Genomic DNA, 25,683 nt, shown 5'->3' with positions numbered 1-25,683 from the left:
TTTACATATATTAACACCTGTAAAATGCGACCGCTTCGAGCATATTTCTAAGTGCCTCGTCATGCGACTTAAGGTTAGGCTGAGGGTTTGGGATAGTATTTAAAAGGGACTCGGTGCGAAACACTCCAGGCTCAAATCCTGGTTTATTGTGTATGCTATAGAATAGTAATTTCTGCTCTTTTTCATATTTTTGTAATGACAGGTCTTCAGTTTGTAATCTTACTAGATTACGGTCAAGATTGCTTATTTTAAGGTTTTTAAACTTGTAAAATCTGTAAATTACAAAAAAGAAAATGATACATTTGTGTTACTGAATAATTATTCACTTAATGATAACAATTGCGATACAATTACCATGTATTATTAAAAGCGAAACTGGAACCATTTATTAGATGTGTGCATCTCTACATCACAAAGATATGCCCATGTGTCCTGTGGCAAGGCGGAAGCCCTGCAAAGGGGATTAATTCCTTTGTTTGTATTAATTATTATCAGTGCCTGTCATGTAACTCAGGTGCTCAGCGGAGATGCACAGACAGCCAATTGATTGACGGGATTTGGTCAGGGTTTTGTTGACCGTGAGTCTCTGATTGGCCGAATAGGAGTTTCCTGAGGCGCACCCGATCATAAAGGGAGGCTGCGCTAAACTCTCCTCCTCCAAATCGCCGCCACATGTCTGTGAAGAACAGAGGTGTACAAAGCCATAAGAAACAGAATGCAGTCACTGTGTGTGTTACCGTGTGTATATCCGGAATCCTCGGGTACGTGAACCGGGAATTCCTTGTTGTGTGTTTGTGGATTAGGGCGAGTTCATGGGATCTGGTTACCGAGACCCAGTCAGTATAGTGTGTGTTCAGTGCAGGCTTTCAACAGTGCGATCCTCGTTATAGTGGAGATAGCGCAAGGCCCGAGCTTGACCACCTTTTATTTTCATCGTTGGTACCCTAGTGGCGGCCACCTACCACTGCACTGCATTGTGTAAATGTAAATATATCTGTGCGCTGGTGTGGTGTGACAGCTTCAATTTACTGTCTCTGTGTCCTTGCCCAGTGAATACCCACAACCCTCTAAAATCACCCTTTTACAGTACATAAATGTTACAGAGCGAAATTACTAGGTACTCATCTGAGCAATTTTACGTCTGCACTAGTAGTTCTGGGGAAGAAAAATACAGGCACCACTGTTCCAGTAGATACAGCTAGTATGGGCAAACATTTTGCATCACCCTATAGAATTCAGTAATGTTGCTTCATGAAGTGGAATGAAATCTACTAAATAATGTTATATCAACATATTGAATTACATACTACTTTGTGGTTTTCCATATACTTAACAAGAAAGCGATTTCTAAGACTCGGAAACCGCCGGTTGATGCTCTTCTCTGCTCCTCTTTCACTAGACTTTGCCCAGTGCCAGGTTCATATACTGTCACGAATTGGGCAAGAATGGCAGATGTAAGGCGGCTTATGACTGGATAATTTATTAAACATACTAATTTCTTTAAAATTCATTGGTTCTCATTTCATGTTCAGTGATCTGATTGGCCAAATTAGTATGCATAATAATTAGAATTACAACACGTACTAAAGTCAAATTAGAACGTGTACTAAATATTTGAAACATGTGCTACATAAATAACAAGCTTTTGACCCGGATTGCGTTCCATATGTCATGCATCCCCACGTGTTGCTAGAAATTATTAAATTACATACCTGTAATTTATCTTTTCATTGTTAACATCCTGACAACCTTTTTAATTTATAACTTTAAAGTCTGTTTTCCATGGAAAAAGACAAATAAGTCTTATCTTTTTCTCACTCTATTTTGGTAGCACTTTCAGGTTGTGTGTTTCCATGTAGTTTTCTTTTAGCCAGCGAAATTCTGGTTCCAAATGCAAATAACCTAATTAATATTAAAATGCAGGAGGGTATATTTAAATGTTTCTGTCTGACTTCTAGTTTGGACTGATATTGTACAGCTTTCTTAAACTGGGTTTCCACTAACATTTGGCCACCAACATTTTATTAATAAAAAAAGCACAAAAACGACATAGCGTTACGCAAATATTTATAATAATAATAAAAAAGCTTTCCATAAGAAAGGGCTGTGTACTATCTTTGTATTATTTGCAAAACTTTTTTTTACTATATATATATATATATAATTTATTATAAACCTCAGTCATTTAGCAGACACTTTTATCCAAAGCGACAGAGACTAGTGGTGATCTATGCAACTGCTGCTGCAGAGCCACTCATCTTATCTGAAGGATATATATACACGTACATATATAATATACAAGTTTTCCTACAGAACCGAACTTCAGCAAATCTGATCCTTACAGTCTACGAACTGAGCTAAAATACCAGCACTTTAGGTCAATGATATACAAATTACCCAGTCAAAATATTTAGTATATTTTTTAAATATTGGTCGTAAATCAGGCTACCCTACTTGCAGCATTTACCACTTTGCTTTCCATTACACGAGAGTAGATGTTAAAACTTCATGCTGATTTGAACTCGGCTCTCGCCAAGATAAGCACCAACTAAGACGTAGCTTTACAGTAAACTAATGTGATCCATCTGTGTCTCCATCCATTTGCGCTTCCTTCCATATGATGATGTAGATATCCTTCTGTCTGGTGTTGATGACTGAAGTGTAATGCTGGCTCCAGGGATCAGCTTATTGCCTCCCTAGCGCATCAGCACTATATTATTCTTGTAATAATAATAATAATAATAATAATAATAATAATAATAACAATAACAACAACAAGAAATACCTGACTATGAATCCTGCAGTGACAGTGCAAGGCTCTCGCCAGTAGTTATTTTATATATATATATATATATATATATATATATATATATATATATATATATATATATATATATATATAGTGTCCTTGTTGTTATTGATGAACTAGTAAAATTGCAGCAAACCTGTGATTTAGTCCACATCAAGTCCACATTAATCCTGATTGCAGCATACCAAACAGATGATCCCGGTAATTGGTTTAACTGATCAGAACAAGTTAGATCGATAATGGGGATTAACCTACAGCTATGACCAAAGGTTTTGCATCACCCTATAAAATTAACACATTTTGCTTCATAAAGTCGAATGAAACCTGCTGAATAATGTTACGTTAATATATTAAATTACATCCTGCTTTGTAGTTTTCCTTAACAAAAAACTGACAAATAAGACTAATTTAGTATGCTTGCTCATTCTAAGCATGTGACATTTCGAAATCTAACATGAAACACTGTTCTACTATTACCGGTAGACTTTTGCAATATCATTTTGTAGTTTCTTTGATTACATGATGTTAAATAAAATATCTAAATTATGTTCATATTGTTTAGCTGTATAAACCCTTCTTTACTAATCCGATATGTGGAAATCAGTGTCAGATAAATATATAAAGCGAGCCTTGTCAAAAAGAAACACACATTTTTATTACATCAAACATGTTTAAGTAAAAATACGTCATGTCTTTTTCGTGCACATTTCAAACTGGCAGATCATACTTGCATTTAAGATGCCGACAGCATAGGCACAGAAAAGTTTAATTACGTGATAATGGACCATTAGATAAAGCATATTAACTGAAATTGTATTGTGTTAAACTGAAAACAGTATTAAAGGTATATGATTAAAACGTTTATTTTAAATGTATATTAAATGTATTTAATATATATATATATTGTGCAAGACTTTATTCTCACGGATCTGACTGCCCGAATGTGACATAAGAAATGTATGGAACAAAGTTTTCAGATGTACTGGTCATTTCAGAGGAAAGATGCAGCTGCTCTGCAAAAACATTTAAGCAGTAAATGCTTAGAATGAGCAAGCATACTAAGTTAGTCTCATTGTAACAGGTTTTTTTAAAGTAACTTAAGCAGGAGTGTGACCGAGTAGCTGTTGAGTGGCGTGTGTGGTGACGTCACAGACCAGAAACAGGAACCAAAACAGTGGATGGGCGGGTGAAGGTGACTGCTACTGCGGTCAGCTTATTTCTTAAATAAACAAAACAAACGATTTAAACAGAATAAAACACAAAACAAAAAGGCACAAGGGCCAAACAAATAAGTCTCGTGCTTGTGGAAACTAGCACGCTTAGCAGTTGTTTATTAAGTTTCGTTCTCTCTCCTCGCTCTCTCCGCTCTTCAGTACACGCCTAATACACTCACCCCGCAGCACGGACAGCTGCAGGTTCTTATACTCTGGCCGAGGGGTTAACTAGCTGTTAATTATCTTATTACCCCTCGGCCACAGTCTGCACGAGTTTAGTAAGGAAGCGTGACTGTCAGCTAGTGAAATAATCAGTAGCTGATCAGCCACGCATCCTCACAAAGTTTTTAAAAATACAAAAACAATAACAAAAGATGCGGCGCTTTTATCCGCGCCGCAAACAATAATACAAAAACAGTGCACAAATATATAGGTGCGGGACACTCCGCCACACATGCCCCCCCTTGTGTGCAGCACACATGGCCTTTTCGGCCACCTCCCCCCTTAGTCCCCAAAGTCCTGACTAGCAGTCCCGGCAACAGGGGCAGCAACGGGCCAAAGGTGGCGGCCACGGTGGGATGTCCTCCTCCCACCCAAACAGCTGTAGCATCCCGGTGGACTGTGCACAGGCCGGCTCCTCCGGCCAAGGAAATTTTGGGGGTGGTCTCCAGACCTCCCCCCCCTTCTTCATGGCCGGCAGCTCCCCTCTGTGGGGCTCCGGCCACACGTTCTCCTGCAGCGAAATTGCTGCGGGGGGAGCTGGTCTCCTGACCTCCCCCCCCTTTTTCATGGCCGGCAGCTCCCCCGTGGGGCTCCGGCCACCTGTTCTCTTGCAGCGAAATTGCTGCGGGGGGAGCTGGTCTCCTGATCTCCCCCCCCCTTCTTCATGGCCGACAGTTCCCCTCCGTGGGGGTTCTGACCACAATTTCTCCTGCCGGGACGCGACAGCAGCAGCAGCGGACCCTCGGGAGGCGAACTCGGGCGGGGAGCCCCTTGCCATGGAGGCGGCAGCGGGAGCTCCACTTCTCCCCCTCATACCCTATAACTGGTGGCTCTCCAGGCGATGCGGAGCAACAGGCAGCCCCAGGCGATGCAGCGCCAAAGGCAGCCCCAGGCGATGCGGAGCCACAGGCAGCCCCAGGCGATGTGGAGCCACAGGCAGCCCCAGGCGATGCATGGCAGGCATCCTTGGGCGGTGTGAGGCAGGCATCCTTGGGCGGTGCGAGGCAGGGCAAGAGCAGTCCTTCCCATGACGGTGGAGGTGGAACCAGCAGGTATTCATCATCTGCTGGTGGAGGTGGAGATGGAACCAGCAGGTATTCACCCTCTGCTCGTGAAGGTGGGAGTGGTAAGCTGTCCTCCCATGGCGCTTGAGATGGAACCAGCAGGTATTCACCCTCTGCTGGTGGAAGTGGGAGGGGCAAGCAGTCCTCCCACGATGGTGGAGATGGAACCAGCAGGTATTCACCCTCTGCTGGTGGAGGTGGAGATGGAGATGGAACCAGCAGGTATTCACCCTCTGCTGGTGGAGGTGGGAGCGGTAAGCTGTTCTCCCACGGCGGTTGCGACGGAACCAGCAGGTATTCACCCTCTGCTGGTGGAGGTGGAGATGGAACTAGCAGGTATTCACCCTCTGCTGGTGGAGGTGGGAGCGGTAAGCTTTCTCCCATGGCGGTTGCGACAGAACCAGCAGGCATTCACCCTCTGCTGGTGGAGCTGGGAGCGGCAAGCCGTTCTCCCACGGTGGTGGAGACAGAGGCAGCTCCTGCTGCTCTGCTCCTGGCTGTGGAGACAGAGGCAGCTCCTGCTGCTTTGCTCCTGGCGGTGGAGACAGAGGCAGCTCCTGCTGCTCTGCTCCTAGCGGTGGTGGAGACAGAGGCAGCTCCTGCTGCTCTGCTCCTAGCGGTGGTGGAGACAGAGGCAGCTCTTAAAAATACAAAAACAATAATAAAAGACGCAGCGCTTTTATCCGCGCCGCAAACAATAATACAAAAACAGTGCACAAATATATAGGGGCGGGACACTCTGCCACAAGGAGGTACAGTATGCCACAAACCACGCACAACATCAAATTCCAAATATTTTATTGTGTACAGAATTCAATGTTGCAGTGCAAAAGTATCACTGTATCTCTTAAAACCAAATAACAAAACAGTGATCAGCTAAAAACAACAAAACAAAAATACCCCCCCCCCCCCCCCCCCCCCTTGGCAGTAGCACCAACAATTGAAGTGCAACCTTAACATGTTCCCCAATAAATACACAAAAACACCAATAAAATAATACAAAAGTGTTTAACTATATCCAATGCACTGGTACTCCTAAAACCCCAACCATATAATACAAATAATGCAGCAGCAATGCTACTTAGTCTTGGTGCAATGAACTCCGTCCCCATCAGTGATTGTCCTTTCCTGGCTCCGTGCCAGCACCAGCTCTCCCACAATGTTCTCCTTGCTCTGTCTTCACAGCCCTCTCCTTGGCTGGCTTGTCTCTACACCTGTTCTCCCATGATTGCCTGGCTCTGGTTCCCCATGTTGCTGCCCGGACTGGCTGCTCCTGCTCCTCCTCGTGGCGCTGCTTATCCTGCAATACAGAGGGAAATCACTGCCCTTAATGCAGGTTCCTCCTCGGCGGTCAACTCTGATTTGCTTATAATAGTTACACTTCCTTTAAGCTATAGCCCTAGTTGTAAACAACGTTGCTTTTCCAGCCACCACAAGTACTTAACTTATGGGGCTAATAGCCCAGCGTTGAGGTGTAACACACCACTCTGGGTTCTCCTGCAGATCTCCCTTGGGCCGGTCTTTCCCCCCTGTTCATCAGCGGCACACACAAGGAGGAGCTGCAAAACACACCACACTGTGCCAAGCACAGGATTACTTCCTAGCCTACTAAACACTAGTTTTTAGCTGTGTATTCTTTACTGCATTCATTGGTGTTCACTTTTATATATAACTAGACAGTTTGTCGGTGAAATGTTCAATACATCAAGCTCCTTCACTGGTATTTACTTTTATATATAATTAGACAGTTTGTCTGTGAAATGTTCAATACATCAAGCATGCACACCAAAAACAATAGAATGCACTTCTATTTTTTCTGGTTGCACATTCTCTTCTCTTGTCCTTGGTGTGTAGTGTGTTGTCTTCCCTCTTCTGCTTGCTTCCCTGGTCTCGCTTCAGTCTTCCCTCTTCTGCTTGCTTCCCTGGTCTCGCTTCAGTCTTCCCTCTTCTGCTTGCTTCCCTGGTCTCGCTTCATTCTTCCCTCTTCTGCTTGCTTCCCTGGTCTCGCTTCAGTCTTCCCTCTTCTGCTTGCTTCCCTGGTCTCGCTTCATTCTTCCCTCTTCTGCTTGCTTCCCTGGTCTCGCTTCAGTCTTCCCTCTTCTGCTTGCTTCCCTGGTCTCGCTTCAGTCTTCCCTCTTCTGCTTGCTTCCCTGGTCTCGCTTCAGTCTTCCCTCTTCTGCTTGCTTCCCTGGTCTCGCTTCAGTCTTCCCTCTTCTGCTTGCTTCCCTGGTCTCGCTTCAGTCTTCCCTCTTCTGCTTGCTTCCCTGGTCTCGCTTCAGTCTTCCCTCTTCTGCTTGCTTCCCTGGTCTCGCTTCAGTCTTCCCTCTTCTGCTTGCTTCCCTGGTCTCGCTTCAGTCTTCTCTCGTCTGTTTGCTTCCCTGGTCTCGCTTCAGTCTTCTCTCGTCTGTTTGCTTCCCTGGTCTCGCTTCAGTCTTCCCTCTTCTGCTTGCTTCCCTGGTCTCGCTTCAGTCTTCCCTCTTCTGCTTGCTTCCCTGGTCTCGCTTCAGTCTTCCCTCTTCTGCTTGCTTCCCTGGTCTCGCTTCAGTCTTCTCTCGTCTGTTTGCTTCCCTGGTCTCGCTTCAGTCTTCTCTCGTCTGTTTGCTTCCCTGGTCTCGCTTCAGTCTTCTCTCGTCTGTTTGCTTCCCTGGTCTCGCTTCAGTCTTCCCTCTTCTGCTTGCTTCCCTGGTCTCGCTTCAGTCTTCCCTCTTCTGCTTGCTTCCCTGGTCTCGCTTCAGTCTTCCCTCTTCTGCTTGCTTCCCTGGTCTCGCTTCAGTCTTCCCTCTTCTGCTTGCTTCCCTGGTCTCGCTTCAGTCTTCTCTCGTCTGTTTGCTTCCCTGGTCTCGCTTCAGTCTTCTCTCGTCTGTTTGCTTCCCTGGTCTCGCTTCAGTCTTCTCTCGTCTGTTTGCTTCCCTGGTCTCGCTTCAGTCTTCCCTCTTCTGCTTGCTTCCCTGGTCTCGCTTCAGTCTTCCCTCTTCTGCTTGCTTCCCTGGTCTCGCTTCAGTCTTCCCTCTTCTGCTTGCTTCCCTGGTCTCGCTTCAGTCTTCCCTCTTCTGCTTGCTTCCCTGGTCTCGCTTCAGTCTTCCCTCTTCTGCTTGCTTCCCTGGTCTCGCTTCAGTCTTCCCTCTTCTGCTTGCTTCCCTGGTCTCGCTTCAGTCTTCTCTCGTCTGTTTGCTTCCCTGGTCTCGCTTCAGTCTTCTCTCGTCTGTTTGCTTCCCTGGTCTCGCTTCAGTCTTCCCTCTTCTGCTTGCTTCCCTGGTCTCGCTTCAGTCTTCCCTCTTCTGCTTGCTTCCCTGGTCTCGCTTCAGTCTTCCCTCTTCTGCTTGCTTCCCTGGTCTCGCTTCAGTCTTCTCTCGTCTGTTTGCTTCCCTGGTCTCGCTTCAGTCTTCTCTCGTCTGTTTGCTTCCCTGGTCTCGCTTCAGTCTTCCCTCTTCTGCTTGCTTCCCTGGTCTCGCTTCAGTCTTCCCTCGTCTGTTTGCTTCCCTGGTCTCGCTTCAGTCTTCCCTCTTCTGCTTGCTTCCCTGGTCTCGCTTCAGTCTTCCCTCTTCTGCTTGCTTCCCTGGTCTCGCTTCAGTCTTCCCTCTTCTGCTTGCTTCCCTGGTCTCGCTTCAGTCTTCCCTCTTCTGCTTGCTTCCCTGGTCTCGCTTCAGTCTTCCCTCTTCTGCTTGCTTCCCTGGTCTCACTTCAGTCTTCCCTCTTCTGCTTGCTTCCCTGGTCTCGCTTCAGTCTTCCCTCTTCTGCTTGCTTCTCTGGTCTCGCTTCAGTCTTCCCTCTTCTGCTTGCTTCCCTGGTCTCGCTTCAGTCTTATCTGCTTGCTTCCCTGGTCTTGCTTCAGTCTTCTCTCATTTCACTCCAGGCTTCTTGCTGCATGCCGCTGCTGCTGCTGCTTCCGGGCTTCTCCTCCCTCGCTCTCTGTCGTACTCTGGAGCTGCCTTTATATAGCCCTCCTCTTAATTGATAATGGCACAATTATTATATGCACAGGTGACGGGGGCGGGTCCTGCACCAATACCCCACACACACACTTAGTTAACCTCTTTCATTTCCCCCCTGGTAAAATGACGGTTGTCCCTGACCATCTCTTATAATTCTACATATCGAGGGGGTCGCTGCCTCCTCCCCTCTCGTTGGGATCTCCACAACACTACTGGGGACATTGGAGGGCCTGGCTCCTGGGCCCCAGATAACACTGGCCTTGCTGGCGGGACCACCGGGGAAACCCTATGGAATTCCATGGGGGCTTCAGGGGTAACTGGTACCTAATTTCTGGTGGGGCCAGATGAGGGCCTTGCCTCCCGGGGTAACCTTCCTGGGGAGGGTGTTACCGTACTCGGGGGTGCTACAACTAAATATCCCTGCCCAATTTGGTCCATTCACAGTGGATGGACCTTCCCAGACAGTTACCCGGACAGACGGGAAGGTACAGATCTGCAAGTTTCGCCATTGAATAGTCTGTTCTGGTCCCTCTCCTCCTTCAGGCCTCACTCGATATAATCCGGAATGGCCCGGGTGGACGGGTGCAATGACAATAGACACGCCAGGCCCCCATCTAGGAGCTGATTTCCCAGCTGCCCTCCGTCTGAAGTTACGCACCAGCACACGCTCTCCTGCCAGTAGCTCATGCGTCTTCACCCGCTGATCCAGCCGTTCCTTTTTTTGCTGCTGATTCTTCTCCATTATTTTGCCAGCCTGCTCATAAGCCTTTCATAGCGTCCACCTTCCAACATCTCTGCGATCAAGGTCTGGAGTTCTTCATAGAGCAGAGGGGGAATGGGCTGGAACCGTTCTCCGATAGGAGGGGCCGTACCACTGGGGATTTGATGCATTACAATATTAGTTCTCCCGTAATCTGTCTCGCTATGGAAGAACACATTCCTCCACTTCCTAAGTAAGGTGGCCAGACAAAAAAAGACTGTTTTAAGTGGGAATTGTGGAAAATAGCTTCCCAGCAATTAGAGATTATGTTCATGCCTGACAACCTTGTTTCAGCCTCTTGAATCTTGTCACTGACAATGACTAATCCAGCCTCTCTCATGGTAGCAGTGTGGAGTAGTGGTTAGGGCTCTGGGCTCTTGACCGGAGGGTTGTGGGTTCAATCCCCAGTGGGGGACACTGCTGTTGTACCCTTGAGCAAGGTACTTTACCTAGATTGCTCCAGTAAAAACCCAACTGTATAAATGGGTAATTGTATGTAAAAATAATGTGATATCTATATAATGTGAAATAATGTATAATGTGATATCTTGTAACAATTGTAAGTCGCCCTGGATAAGGGCGTCTGCTAAGTAATAAATAATAATGGTAATCCCCCCAATCTTGACAGCCAAGATAAAATAGCCCACATATAGGGGATTTCCAGTCCATTGGCAGCGTCTAGTGCTAACCACTCCTTACCTCCAAATTCCAGCATTCGGGGTCCGAGCCATTTCTTCACAAAGGCCTGACTGAACATTACCTGAGAACCAGTATCCAATTTGCAGGGAAGCTGTTTTCCTTCCACCTCGATTGCCACAACAGGGCAGTCTCCTACTATGGCAATCTGAGCACAGAAAGGCACTTTAGAGGCCTCGTTCCCAACCACTTACCCTGCAGTGGCCAGGCGAAGGAGTTTAAAGGTAGCTTGTCTGAGCATTCCTGGGGACATTCAAAAGACACGTGACCCGCCTGCTTACACACATAACAAATAGGCCATCCCGCCTGGTCCCATTTATATTCTGGATATTGGGGGGGGGGGGGGGGGGATTTCTAGCTTGAGTACAACCAGCAGTTCTACCTCGATCAGGCAGAGCCAAGGCCTGGGGGATTAGGGGACATTAACCCCTTGAGAATCCTGACCTAGCAAACTCATTGTCCTAATTTCCTGGGTCAACCCATTACCCCAGTACTCATCTCATTTTTCAATTCAGTCATTAACTCTGTTCCAACTCTCCAAGTCTTCCATCTCCCTTCTGGAAACGGGTGAAGAGGGCACCCGAGGCCTTGGTTCCGCCCAATATCCTTGAGAACGATAATTTACCTCTATAGGGGCCAACCCAGTGCGTATCTCCATGCGCAGTTCCCATGCCAGCTTCTCCTTCCACAGCTCCAGTCCTTCAGTCTCCTCTTGCCTACGTGTTCCTTCACTAGATTCCTGGCTCACTGCCGCACAGCTCACTGCTCCTTCAGCCTGTTCAGGTAGGTCATCGTGGAGTTGTCGCACTTCTCTGTGCAAAGCATTGAGTGAGAGAGTAGGCCGTCTGGGTCCAACACAGGAACTAAATGACACTTTTTCTCCCTATTTGGTCAAAGAAGCTTGCCAATAAAGGATTGCGTGGCACAGCCTTCAGTTATAGTAGAAAGTTGCACAATGTTACGTCACAAAAGGGATTTTCAGTGCTAAAGTCTTGTAAGCATCCAAAAGGTTTTGGCCAGTTGTATGGCTTTTTAGTGTGAGAAGACTCTCCAAGAATATTTACCCACCCCTTAAAGTCGTAAAATGTTTTAAACACACACTTCCTATAGACTGTGGAATGTGAGTATTATTTGCGTGCTATGTCACATAAATAATGACTGGAAACAGAGTGAATACTTTCTAAGCAGCATTGAAACCCGGCCAGTGTCCACTCTAGTGCACTGTTAGTGTAAGGATTATTGCCCATATTGTCAAACAGGTAACGCAGCAATAACGATCCATGATATGGCACAGAACAGAAAAGCCAGAGCACGTGTTATGTTTTAAAAAATAAATAAATAAAAAGTACTCGAAGGTTACTTCGAAGGTTCATTTTCAGTGAGATCAATGAGTATTTTCAATTTGTAAGTATTGTGTTAAAAAAAAAAACAGCACATAAATTGACCAAAATTAAAATTATACTGTATATCTGATTATATCACAGCAAGCCAAGAACGTCTGATTTGATATCTGACTGCTCTATTTTTAACAACAGGTCTCACACTTTGTCTGGACAACCCTAGGGGATTTATGAATGGTGTTGCAACAAACAACAATGTAGACAAAAACAAAACAGAAGAAAAAAACTGGTGAAAGAAGACGCAAAAGATAAGCGAGTTTGAACAGTTTGTACAATTTTAGCTAATGATGTTAGTTAATGATAGATGACTGGAATTATACTATATGGAGGACAAGTAATTAGTATTTGCCAAACTGATTCACAGGTTTTCACAATGTCAGGGGGCAGTTTCTACTTCTAGCAGGTGGAGATTTGAAAAAGCATTATATTAAATATAGTTTCTACTTTAGTAGGTTTGAAAAGCATTGTGTTAAATACAGTTTCTACTTCTAGGTTTGTATGAAATGCTTGTAACTCATTATTGAGTTTGACCTTGGGTGCTTTATTACTGCTTTTGTGAATTGCTTTTGTGCTTTTATGAATTATCCTGTTCATGTATTGCCTAGAGTTTCATTTTGTTTTTATTTAATATATATATATATATATATATATATATATATATATATATATATATATATATATATATATAATATGTGTGTGTGTGTATGTATATATTTATATATTTTCTCTGTTCAGCATGCATGTCTATTGGGAGCTGATGCCATTAACACTTCCTGTCTGTCACTTGCAATTGTAACGCACCAAAAACTACAATTTGACAGCCTCATAACCTGCTGCCATTGCTGATTCATAAGACAAATTTTTCAGCTTGTACAGTGGGCCAAGCAGGCCCCGCCTCCAAGGCAATGGTCTGTGAGGTTGCAACATCTACAGATGATGCTCTGTTAATTGAAATGCTACTGTAGCCAGTCCCATGCACAGAAGTGTGCAGCCTCAGACAGACAAGGTAAATTACAACACAGGAACTAAATGACCTCAGCTACAAGGATCCACGTATTGGTACAATTGCAGTCTTCTGTTTTTTACAACACTGCCTGAGAATATATTTTCTTAGACACCAGGCACTTAAGGTTAAGCAAAGGAATTTTTTTTTTTTTTTTTTTTTTACTCTGAACGTGGCAAGTTGGACTGCAGACTGCATTGGGAACTGAGGCTTAAGTTTTCTGTAATAGACAATTGTCATAAGAGGAACATTATCTGCAAGCAATATCTTCTAAAATGAGTGGCTGTAGAAAACGTTGCAAGCGGGAAATACTGAAATTTGCCCAGTACCTCTTCAGGCTCGTCACAGGCACTCTTCACACAGGTAAAATGCTCTTAACTAATGGTGCTGCTTACTAAAATGACTTACTGTTTTGTAAGGTCATGGTTCTTCCTTTTTGACTTTTTTTTTAATGAGTCATGTGTTAATATTCTTAGTAAGCTAGTAAAGGGTTTTATTTTTTAAAAGTGATAATTAGTGTACCGTTCCTTCACAAGGTGACATCTGAGCACATGGTTCAAATTTAAAGAATCAGACTGATTACATGCACACTGCTAGCTGTTTGAAGATGAGCCAAGCCATTTGCTTTATCTTTCAAACGTGTTACTGTTAATGTCTGTATCATCTGGGTCAGACTACTAACTTGTTCTGTAGGCAATTGATATACACTCCATCCTCTAGTTACAACAGATGTGGGCTTTCACTTCAACTGAGGGATTTACTGACATTTTGCACATTAAGTGAAATAGGAAAGAACAGGTACTGTACACTGTTGAAAGAGACATGGGGTAAATACTGATATTGCATATCTTTCAGCAAAATGTAAAGAGTTTGTGTTTGATCATTTTCAGGATAATTGAAGGTTGTGGTGTTTTTTCAGCATGTCATGATATTAAAGAAACTACACAACTGCACAAATCCCTGGGGTCATAAAACCTGCAGTTTGTTTAAAAAAAAAAAAAAAAAAAAAAAAAAAACCCTTTAAAATTAATAAAGTTTCTCAAATGCATGTTGGAAAAGTGATTTATTGAATTGATTAACTCTTCACACTGAGCATTATTTCATTTGCATATTATTTTATTATTCATAAGTAAGCAAATTTGATCTGACATGTTTATTATTCTGTAAATAATGGTTGTTTGTTTAGGATATAAAGAGTTATAAAATTCAGTTGACATCCATCACTGTCATTTACAGTAGATAAAAGCGAAACTTTCTAGCATAGTCATAAAGATTACTGCCTTTTTTCCAAGGAGACTGATTTCAAGGAATTTAAATAGTTGAAAATTGCAGAATAAGCTAAATATATGCATTATTATTATTGTTGTTGTTGTTGTTGTTGTTGTTATTGTTTTAAGCATCTAAGCAGTTGAAAAAAGAAACATGCTTAACAAAAAAATATGCAAATGAATGCAGCTTTTCTAAAGAATCTTACAGTTAATCAAATCATGTGTCATGTTGATCTGGAAATTGCACAGAATTAAATTAGATTGATTGCTGTTAATATATTTCTAAGTCTGCCTGTCCAGTGTAATATGATAACCAAGTATGTACATGGATATTCCTTAAAGATGTTTCTTTTGTACTCCGTGACAAAAAAAATAAATAAATGCTCTAGCCATCCTTTTAGAATGGTTTCACCTGTGTTGCTGTGGAATTTAAACCGCACACCATTTTAAAGGTCTGCCATTTTTGAGGACGCACTCTTATTTTAATTTTCACAATTTGGTCAAAAACATGGCTGCTGTTATTCGTTTCCATACCAACTGCTGGAACTTGGCAGTCATTCATATCATAGTTCCCTCTCATCAATACACTTATGCACAAAGTAACTTCTATGTTGGAGTAAAAACTAAGACTTGAGTGGTCCAGGCATACTTTCTAAACAATTAACTTTAGTATCAAAACCTATTCAGCTGTCAGGCTGGTACTACTTACTGTCAGATTCTGAATATCCTCTTATCCCCCTGTCCCATTCACAGCATTTTAGAATGAGTTGAATTATTCTCTCTCACAATTGGTTTCACTGTTCTCAAAATGTAAATGAGAGACAAATCCTTTTGACATTTGTCACTTGATTGGGGGTCATTGAACTGGTAAACCTTCGCTTGTACTGATATAGCATATAGTGCTGCATAGAAATTGTGTTAAAATATAAAGGAAAAGGAAAAGGAAAGAAAAGAGACCATCATTTACTTTGAGTGACCAAGCAAATCAAAAAGCCTCAATTCAGTAAAAAGACAAAGGAACAGAAGAATAGCCCAGTCAATCACAGGCACTGAAGATGAAATCATAAGCTGAGAAAGGATTGAGTTTACTCATCAGAAAAGTTGTCCAGCTTAGAATGCATACATAAGTCTCAGGCAGTGCGTCATTACCTGTAACACAGGAAGGGAATTTATAGTGCTCTATAGTCATAGAGAGTATACATTATTGTGTAATATGTAATTGTAGGGGCTCTCAGGCAATATTGAAATAACTAAGTTTATAGGCTGGCACCTGTGCCTTATACATTCAAAACTGTTGGCTATAGATGCTTGGTGGTCCAGTGGTTGAAGAGGCTTGTTGTTCCAGTGGTTAAAGAAAGGGGCTTGTTACCAGGAGGTTCCTGGTTCAAATCCCCACTCAGCCACTGACTCACTGTGTGTGACCCTGAGCAAGTCACTTAACCTGCTCCGTCCTTCGGATGAGATGTAAAACCGAGGTCCTATTGGTAATGACTCTGCAGCAGCAGTTGTGATGCATAGTTCACCCTCTAGTCTCTGTAAGTCGCTTTGGATAAAAGCGTCTGCTAAATGACTAAATTAATGAAGCAAGAGATTTTTAGATCATCACCCTATTTGGAAGAAATAGCAATGGATAATAATCTAACTCCACTTTCCTGAAACAAAAGGCTCTTTAAACATCAAATGGTCATAAGCATATCTTTTCTGATTACAGAAAAAAAATTCCCAAAAAGATACGAAAGCAGAAAAACTCGATTCAATTTGGTGTGTTGTTTGGGTCTGAATTTTTTTTAATTTTATTTTTAACTTTACAATTTGGAGTGAAAAGCTTTTATCTTTAAAAAAATCTGGGAATTTTTCAGAGTTTATTTTACATATATTAAAATAGGGATAAAATCGATAATAGTTTTTAATTGAAACATCAGTAAAAATCTATATACACTTTACATGTGGAATATGATGCGTAGCAGTTCTGGTTTCTGATTAAGTTTAATGTCCCTGGCATGTATGATGAAGCAGAATCTGTGCAAGTCGAGGCCACATGCATTTTCCCATGTTAGCTGGTACATTGCGAACGTTTGGGCAATTGCTGTGCTCACGGAAATAGTATCAACAGAAGGTATGAACATGACATCAGCACAAAACAAGCCAGGTTTATTCATCTTGAAATCATAAAAATAAAATAAAAATATTGACAGAACTGGGCATCAGGAGGTGTCAAAATTCACACTGGACATTTCCATCAACGCATTCCATAAGTTTACCAAAGCATCACCATTTTCTGTCAAATATTTACGATTAAGATTGACAGTGTTAGGCAGTATTTTAGCTGATGGACAGTACCGTCGCACGAAGCCACCAATGTATACCTCTCTGCAGTCTGCAATAAACAGTGGCTGTCCAGCAAAGCACAGCGTTCAGACAAACTCATTAACACACTCATTAACACAGTCATGCCGCGCTCTCTTTTTATTAAAGCTTCATAAACTGATTGTGTGACTCTGTCACTTTATTGTTTTAGTTTAATGTGTCGCTTATTTTTGTTTTAATGCTAACCAGTGTTTTTTTAAACCACTGGTTAAAATCAAATGAGGTAATTAAAAATGAGTGCTATATCTCTTTATACAAATTGATGCATTTACTTAAAAGACTAACAGAATTGAAGTTATAGCAGGGTAATTAATTGTGTTGTCAATAAAACCTGTCTGCCGACCTTTATTGCAATCCTGCTTGTCAATGCTTACCCTATCATAATGTATCCTACCATCAAATGTTTTTCTCCCAGAAACCTGCTGCAAACAAAATCTGATTTTGGTTTCTGATCAAACGGGATGCCTTCTGAGTATTCAGCTCAGCTGCCACTGTATTCTAGTGATACCAAGTGATATGTTCACAATTTCCTCATAGAGAGACAGATAATTGGCACCACTGCCATCCTATTTTACTTGAAAACTACTTTCACTCAGTTTCTTGCTTCTTTGTTGTTTCCTACCTTTTATTTCCATGTTGTGCTTTCGCAGTAATTGCATGAGACTGTAGTTATGTACATTAATAAGCACATCCCCTAGTCAACCTGATGAGGTGAGCTCCACTTACAAGTACAGTAATCCACCATGTATCCCGTCACATATCCGCCCTAACCATTTTATCTGCCACTATCAAGCTCTTCAGCAACGTTAGATTGTTATTGAGCAGAGAAGATTAGGTCAGAGATTGTAGATACCACCAAAGTTTCCGTACACTGTGTTGTATGTGCTCTGTGCACTACCATTACTAGTAGCGTCACGTGAGCTGTTCATTGTGTTGATATGTAAATAAATCCCGTTCACCTGCAGGGCATACCAACTTCAACCTCTGTCTCGATCTGCCTGTCACTCAGCAGCGAATGCACACACCCACATGGCAAATGGCTACTCTGTCACAAGCATTAATACCCTGTATCATTCTAAACAAGGGATTTATACACCTTAATTCAGTTTTATCAATCAGTATTAATTTTTTATAGCGCCTTTCATAGTGGACCACCATCACAAAGCGCTTTACAAGATAGTGAGGAACAATGTATAATACATTAAAATACAAAAATGCATTGAAATACAGGGCATAGTACATTAAATACAAATAGTAAAAACAAATGCAAATACATTGCACACAGGCATAATACATTAAATAAAAGGACAGGACGTGAATTTTAAACATTGTGGATGTGTGTGTCCTACAGAATCATACGAATAAGATGGAGGGAAAAACCTGAAATAGCAATTTAGACAACAGCTAATAACAGATATCAGGCTTAAAGAGCATTGAAAGCAAGAGAGAACAAGTGGGTCTTGAGAGTTGATTTGAAGCAAGCGATTGTGGGAGCTGCACGCACTAAAGCTGGGAGAGAGTTCCAGAGTCAGGGCCATGAAACTAAAAGAGCGCTCTCCGAGTGTGGCATGCTTTTGCTTGGGTATAACCAGCAGGCCCGAGTCAGAGGACTTCAGCTTGCGGGCAGGGACATAGCAGGTGAGCAGGTTGGAGAGATACTCTGGACCTGTATGATGAAGGGCCTTGTAGGCAAGCAGGAGAATTTTGAAAGTAATCCTGAACTGTACAGGTAGCCAGTGCAGGTGGGCAAGACGGGGTAATGTGATCATGTTTTTTACATTATTATTATTATTATTATTATTATTATTTATTTATTTCTTAGCAGACGCCCTTATCCAGGGCGACTTACAATCGTAAGCAAATACATTTCAAGTGTTACAATACAAGTAATACAATAAGAGCAAGAAATACAATATCTTTTGTTCAAGCAAAGTACAAGTGTGACAAACCACAATTCAATAATACAGCAGATAATAGTGATAGTTACATCAGGATATGATTAAATAGTGATAGTTACATCAGGATGTGATTAAATACAAAGTACTACAGGTTAAACACTTGGCACATTACAGTATTCTGAAGTACAGGATTAAATGCAGTAAAATAGGGGGCAGATAAGAGCAAATTAAAGCACATTTAAATGAAGGGTGATAGTGTCCCAGGATACAAACAGAGGAGTTCTATAGGTGCTGTTTGAAGAGGTGAGTCTTAAGGAGGCGCCGGAATGTGGTCAGGGACTGGGCAGTCCTGACATCTGTAGGAAGGTCATTCCACCACTGCGGAGCAAGGGTGGAGAAGGAGCGGGCTCTGGAGGCAGGGGAGCGTAGCGGAGGTAGAGCTAGTCTTCTAGTGCAGGCGGAGCGGAGAGGTCGAGTAGGGGTGTAGGGAGAGATGAGGGTCTGGAGGTAGCTGGGTGCAGTCTGGTCAAGGCATCTGTAGGCTAGTACAAGAGTCTTGAACTGGATGCGAGCGGTGATCGGGAGCCAGTGGAGCGAGTGGAGTAGTGGAGTAGCGTGGGCGAAGTGAGGCAGAGAGAACACCAGGCGGGCAGCAGAGTTCTGGATGAGCTGGAGCGGACGGGTGGTGGACGCAGGGAGGCCAGCCAGGAGGGAGTTGCAGTAGTCTAGGCGGGAGAGTACCAAGGCCTGGACCAGGAGCTGGGTAGCATAGTTGGTGAGGAAGGGTCGGATTCTTCAGATGTTGCTCAGGAAGAATCGGCAAGTGCGTGTCAGAGTGGAGATGTGCTGGGAATAAGAGAGGCAGGGGTCCAGGGTGACTCCAAGGTTCTTAGCTGAGGAAGAGGGAGAGAGTGTGGTAGATTCCAGAGGAACAGAGATAGAGAGATCAGAGGAGGGGGAGGAGGAGGGAAAGAAAAGGAGGTCAGATTTAGAGAGGTTGAGTTTGAGGTGATGCGAGTGCATCCAGGAGGAAATAGCAGACAGACAGGTAGAGATACGGGAGGAGATGGTGGAGTCAAAGGTGGGGAAGGAGAGGAAAATCTGAGCATCATCAGCATAGAAATGGTATGAGAAACCATAGGATGCGATGAGGGGGCCCAGGGAGCGGGAGTAGAGAGAGAACAGGAGAGGACCCAAGACTGACCCTTGGGGGACTCCAGTTAAGAGAGGGTGAGGTGTGGAGGTTGCTCCATGCCAGGTTACCTGGTAAGTGCGGTTGGAGAGGTAGGAGGAGAACCAGGCCAGAGCAGTGCCAGAGATCCCCAGGTCAGCAAGAGATGATAGTAGAATAGAGTGATCAACAGTGTCAAAGGCAGCAGAGAGGTCGAGAATTAGGACAGAGGAGAGAGAGGCAGCTCGGGCACACTTAAGTGAGTTGGTGACAGACAGGAGGGCGGTTTCAGTGGAGGGAAGCCAGATTGGAGAGGGTCAAGCAGAAAGTGGTTGGACAGGAAAGCAGAGAGCTGGTGGTGTACAGTCCGCTCGAGGGTTTTGGAGAGGAAGGGTAGGAGGGAGACAGGACGGTAGCTCTGGAGGGAGGTTGGGTCGAGGGTAGGTTTTTTGAGGAGGGGAGTGATAGAGGCTTTTTTGAAGGCAGAGGGAAAGATACCAGAAAGTAGAGAGGTGTTGAGGAGGGAGGAGATGAAGGGGAGTAGAGCAGGAGCAGCAGCTTGAAAGAGGTGAGTGGGGAGGGGGTCCAAGGCACACGTCTGGTAAGGATCCTAGCAGTGGCATATTGAACTAGCTGCAATCGGTTTATGACACGTGACGGAAGACCACCATAGAGAGAGTTGCAGTAGTCAAGTCCAGAGGAGATGAATGCATGACAGAGTATCTCTGCATCTGGGAGGGAAAGGTAGGGACGGACCTTTGAGATGTTTCAGAGTTGGTAGAAGGAGGATTTGACTATTTAACTAGTGACTTTGCATTGTAACCATATACTGCCCTGTAACACCTGTAAGTCGCCTTGGATAAAGGGATCTGCCAAATAAATTAATAATAATAATAATAATAATAATAATAATAATAATATGCAGCCATTATTGCCGTATAGCTTTATACTTCAATACTTTATGTACCAAAGTTGCATGGACAGAGGTTGCATAAGATGCACTGATCTGGTTGTAAAAAGAAGCCATAACTATAGGGCGCATCAGGTGTATATGAAGATAACAGTCTTCTGAGTAGATAAAACCTTAGATGAAGTCCGGGATGTTTAACTAAGGAGAAAGACTGTATTCTCGAAGTGCACTGTGTTAGGTTATCCAAGATTAGTACTAAGTGGGGTCTGTGAAACCAGCTGAAGGTAGAATAAACTTTCTTCATATGACATCTCTCACTTGGCTAATAGATTTGTACAACCATAGTATATCACACGGGCGAGGACACACAAACAAAGTATAAACGAAAATAGATACAAAAAAGCAAAATAAAACACAGAGGGGAAAAACAGCTACAGAACAAATGTTTGCCAACAAGCGGCTGAGCGTTGCCCCACTTTAAGGGAGGTTGTCCTTCAAGAACCAACTGCCTGACACACCCTCCATATCCCCTAAACTAAACCCTAGTCTTTTAACTGAAAGAGCGACCCCAGTATACACTCTGTGGCTGCGTCTTTCGTAGTACTCACAAAACAATGCCATCTCCATCCCAAGACCGTCAGGCTCTGGCAAATTAGCATTGAGGGTTTGCCAGTGTCTTGCTTTATACAGTAGCAAGACGCTCTGCCAGGTCACACCTGTCGGCTGGTTATGAATTCGCAGCTGGACAGTCCCGGCTGCCATACCCTGTAGTCAAACACAGCAACAGGCAGTGTGTCTCAGGTGGAGCCGCTGGTTCTCTTTTAAACTAGTAACAAAACAAAAACGAAATACAGACCATACTATATACACATGTGCAGGGCCTTAGCCTGCCACAATCATAATACCATATTTCATACAGAAGATGTGAATCAGATTATCAGTACATTTTTTTTATGTGATGCTGTAGGACATAATGACAAAACACATTTGTTTCAAATCCAGTGTTGATGGTAACCCAAAAGGTATTTTTCAAACTTCTCAGTAAGGCAATTATAGCATACCAGACCCTTAGAAATTAAATTTGACAGCAATATTTTAGAAGTGCCCAGGGCACGAAAGCTTAGGAAGCATTTCGTAGTTGTGGGCTGCCAGGAGCATTTGCACTAATACCTGTATAAAAGAAGGCAGACAGGGGCATTCAATAATAATAAAAACACATTAAAACAGAGCTTTAGAGCCTGACAGCATGTGTGCATCATTCCCGATGAAGACACGACACAGAGCTCTGTGTGGGTCACCCACAGCTCTTTATAGAGGCATTATCAGTTAATTGCTTGGTTTCTATACTGGATAACGAGCACACTTGCATAGCTACTATATTTGCCTTTGGGTAATATTAAAATGGTAAGTGCCCTGTTTATAATTGGAGTTTAGTTTATAGCTTTGTAATTAATATTAAGACATGCAGAATATGTAATTGGAAAAGAAAAGTTTCTGCAAACAACTGACAGTACATTACAGTGTACGGGATAGCCGTCCCAGGACTTTTGTCGAAAAAAACATGACATACAGTGTAGACCAGCGGTTCCCAACCATTTCTCTGCCGTGGCACACCTTGATACCTTTAATTCTTTTTTGAAGCACACCACCATATTGTCTCCAAATGAACTCGCCCTCTAATCGCCTCGGTTTAAGCTGTTTATCACCCTTGCCATTCCTGTAACATCATTAACTTTATTGTACTTTTGATATTATACTATACTACCTTACATTAGCCAAGAGGTGAGCATGGCCACTGATATATGTCCAGTCATCAAGCTGCAATGCAAATTTTCCACTTGATTTTAATTTTTCTCGGAGCACCATCTCAATATCACCTGACATGCCATCAATGCAGCGACTTATCTTGTTATCTGAAAGGGGAACCTTTTCAATTTCCTTGACTACATGTGCACCTAACATTCCTCTCATGATTTCTTTGCATGCTGGTTAAATGAATGTCTCTTTGATTGTATGTGGATGTTTTGCCTTTGCTACAAGCTCAGTGCTCACGTAGCCTGCTTCGTCAGAAACAGTTGCAGAGTCTGTCATCAATCGCACTTGCTTTTCATTCTAATCCATCAACGCTTGAAAAAATGTATGTGCTTCTTGGCAAGGGATGAATGTTTGCTTGTAAGATGTCGTTTTAACTCACTTGGCACCATGGCATGGTTTGAGAGTTTCTCCCCACACACGAGACATTGTGGAAGAGGGCAAGATGGTTCCCATGTAAACGAAAATCCATATTGCAGATAGCTGTCACAGAAGTGTCGGTTCTCCACTTTCATGTTCAGCTTCATTACTGCAAGTAGATGCGGAAGCACCAAATCTTTTTTCTTCAAATATATTTGTCAATTTTTGGGTCATAAATTCAAAATTCATCGCTGTAACTTTTGAGATTGGTAAGATTTGAAAAACACACTGGCCATTACGTGACTCCCGTAATGGCAAGCTCATAAGGGCGTAGTGTTATGTTGTGTCTGTTATATCATGCTTTGTGTTTTCTTTTTCAAATAGAATAATCTTCATGCATGCCCCAGATACAGAATGCCCTCCCCCCCACTTTTGAAACCAAAGCTACACCACTGTCTCAGTTACTTAACTAGACCCTTAATTGAATTGATCATTTGCTGAATTAGACCTTTTTAATTGTTTTCAGCTCTTAACAGTTGCATATTTCAAGTTAGCTATAACATTTTATAAGTAACTTGAACTCTGCAACTGTTTAAGAGCTGAACATAATTAAACAGGTCTAATTAAACACATTATCAGTTCAATGAAGGGTCTAGTTAAGTAATTGAGAGCTCAGTTGGAATGAAAACCAGCAGACAGGGGGTCCACAGGACCAGGGTTGGAAACCACTGGTATAGATGATACATGTAGGATCTCACGGTATCACATTTTCGACCAGTGAGGGATGGTCTGATAACTAATAGGGTTTTACTCACAAGTGGGACAGTCTGATTAATCACTAAAACCCATTATACAGTATATCCAGTTTAAACACCAGGCCACTTTTATTAGTTTAATGGTTTGATGGATTATGTTTTAAAAGGTAAGCAGTGCTGTAAAAATGCTTGAAATAAGCGGTTGAAATGTGATTTCAAGTTATAATTCTGTGATCCACACAGGTCTGTGTTAACCACACAGGTTCTCAAAAAAACTTAAGCAACATAAGAAATGGAGACAACTGAAGCACATTTTGAAATGGATTTGAACTTTTCCTGGACAGAACTTTGACTCAGGAACAACTCTAAAGGTTACATTTCTGAAATGTAACAAATTCACCCGATTTCCACAATTTACAAAAACGTTTGGTTGCTGTAGTCGTAACGGGTTTATACTGCCTTATGCTCATATTGGCAGCGGTAAACAGAACAGCTTGGCAGAGTCCTGTTTACAGCTGGCAATGCCATTGTGATGACACTATTCATCATAATGACATTTCTAGCTAAGTGCTGCCTTTGATACCATTCCATCCTACTGAATCGTCTTGAAAGCACAGTGGGACTGTCTGGCCTTGTCCTATCCTGCTTCAAATCGTATCTTTCTGATAGGTTTCAGTTCATCTCTATTGGGGAGGTAAAATCTGCATTATCAGAAGTTGTCTGTGGTGTTCCACAGGGCTCCATTCTAGGTCCCTTGTTGTTTTCATTACATATGCTACCGTTGGGTGACATTACCCGCAGACATAGAACTTCCATTGCTATGCTGATGATACACAACTATATTTGTCCCTAAAGCCAGGAATTTTCTGTGTGGGTGTGTAACAGGGGGTCTTAGTATCTGCTACTTTAATTGTGGGTGTCCGCTGAATGATGAGAGAGAGACAGAGGGATGCAGCTGACAATGCCACTCAGGCGTCAAGCTTTTATTAAAGTAAACAAAATGTTGTGACAGGTGGCTGTCACTAGGGTACCAGCAATGATAGCCCTAGTGCAGGAGGACATACACAGACAGAGCGTAATCAAAATAAGAGCCCAAAAAAATGCAAAACAAAACACAGTGAGAAACAGTTAAAAAGTAAAGTTTGCCAAACACTGACTTAGCGCTGCTCCCACTAAAAGGGAGGTCCCGCTCCAGAACCTACTCTGACACACTAAAATAAACTGGGGTGGGATCAAAATCCCCTAAATTAATCCCTAGACAACTCACTCACACTGGCTCTCCACACAGTAGTGAGGCTGCATGGTTGCTGAAACACAAACCAACTGAACTGGCTTTCCAGCTCCTTTTTTATACCATGTGGCTGGGCTTAATTGATCATCAATTAGTCAATTAAGCCCCAGCCACATTCTGCACATGGATTTGGCAGAGTTGGATTTAACCCCATCCCTGCCACACTTAAATTCAAAACTTCACAACTATAATTATAACTGCAAAAACCTGCCATATCTAGTGCACACTTATTCTATATATATTTTTAAACTATACATACACACAATACAATACATTATTTACACGTGCAGGGCTTTTGCCCTGCCACAGGGTGTTATTAGCTACTTGCCTTACAGACATCAAGCATTGGATGTCATAGAATTTCTAATGTTGAATTCAGATAAAACAGAGGTTATGCTAGTGGGCTCACAGAACCAACTAAAAGGATTTTGAATCCCATAATATGGCAATTTTTTAAAGGCTCACAAATGTGTTCCTTATTTTAGAGTTATTCAGGTGGCAACCCTATCCTGATCTGTCATTTGACTAAAGTATCTTTTTACCATTTGAGAAATATAGCCAAACCTAGACCAATTATTTCCGTATCTGATGCAGAGAGACTAATGCATGCCTTTGTTTCATCTAGAATTGATTATTGTAATGCACTTTTTTCTGGGGTCCCAAAACGTGTGGTATCCCGCTTGCAGCTTGTTCCAAATACCGTCGCTAGAATTCTGACTAAAACCAGGAAAAGTGAACATATTATCCCTGT

At 42.7% G+C, this 25,683-nt stretch overlaps 1 protein-coding gene across 4 annotated transcripts in view; it reads left to right on the top strand.

Moving 5' to 3' along the window:
* Window positions 1–25,683, top strand: part of LOC117408327 (Kv channel-interacting protein 4) — a 375,835-nt gene that overhangs the window by 115,550 nt on the left and 234,602 nt on the right. The window contains exon 1 of one of the 4 annotated variants that reach the window (XM_034013228.3): window positions 12,902–13,463. The exons of the other annotated variants lie outside the window; for them this stretch is intronic. Coding sequence (XP_033869119.1) covers window positions 13,376–13,463 — 88 coding nt within the window. The 5' untranslated portion in view covers window positions 12,902–13,375. Of the gene's footprint in view, window positions 1–12,901; window positions 13,464–25,683 lie in introns of those variants that run through there. 4 annotated transcript variants of the gene reach the window in all.

This window comes from Acipenser ruthenus, chromosome 2 (genome assembly GCF_902713425.1).
Source record: "Acipenser ruthenus chromosome 2, fAciRut3.2 maternal haplotype, whole genome shotgun sequence".
Classification (NCBI taxonomy): Eukaryota; Metazoa; Chordata; class Actinopteri; order Acipenseriformes; family Acipenseridae; genus Acipenser; species Acipenser ruthenus.
This window is presented reverse-complemented; position numbering and strand designations above follow the sequence as displayed.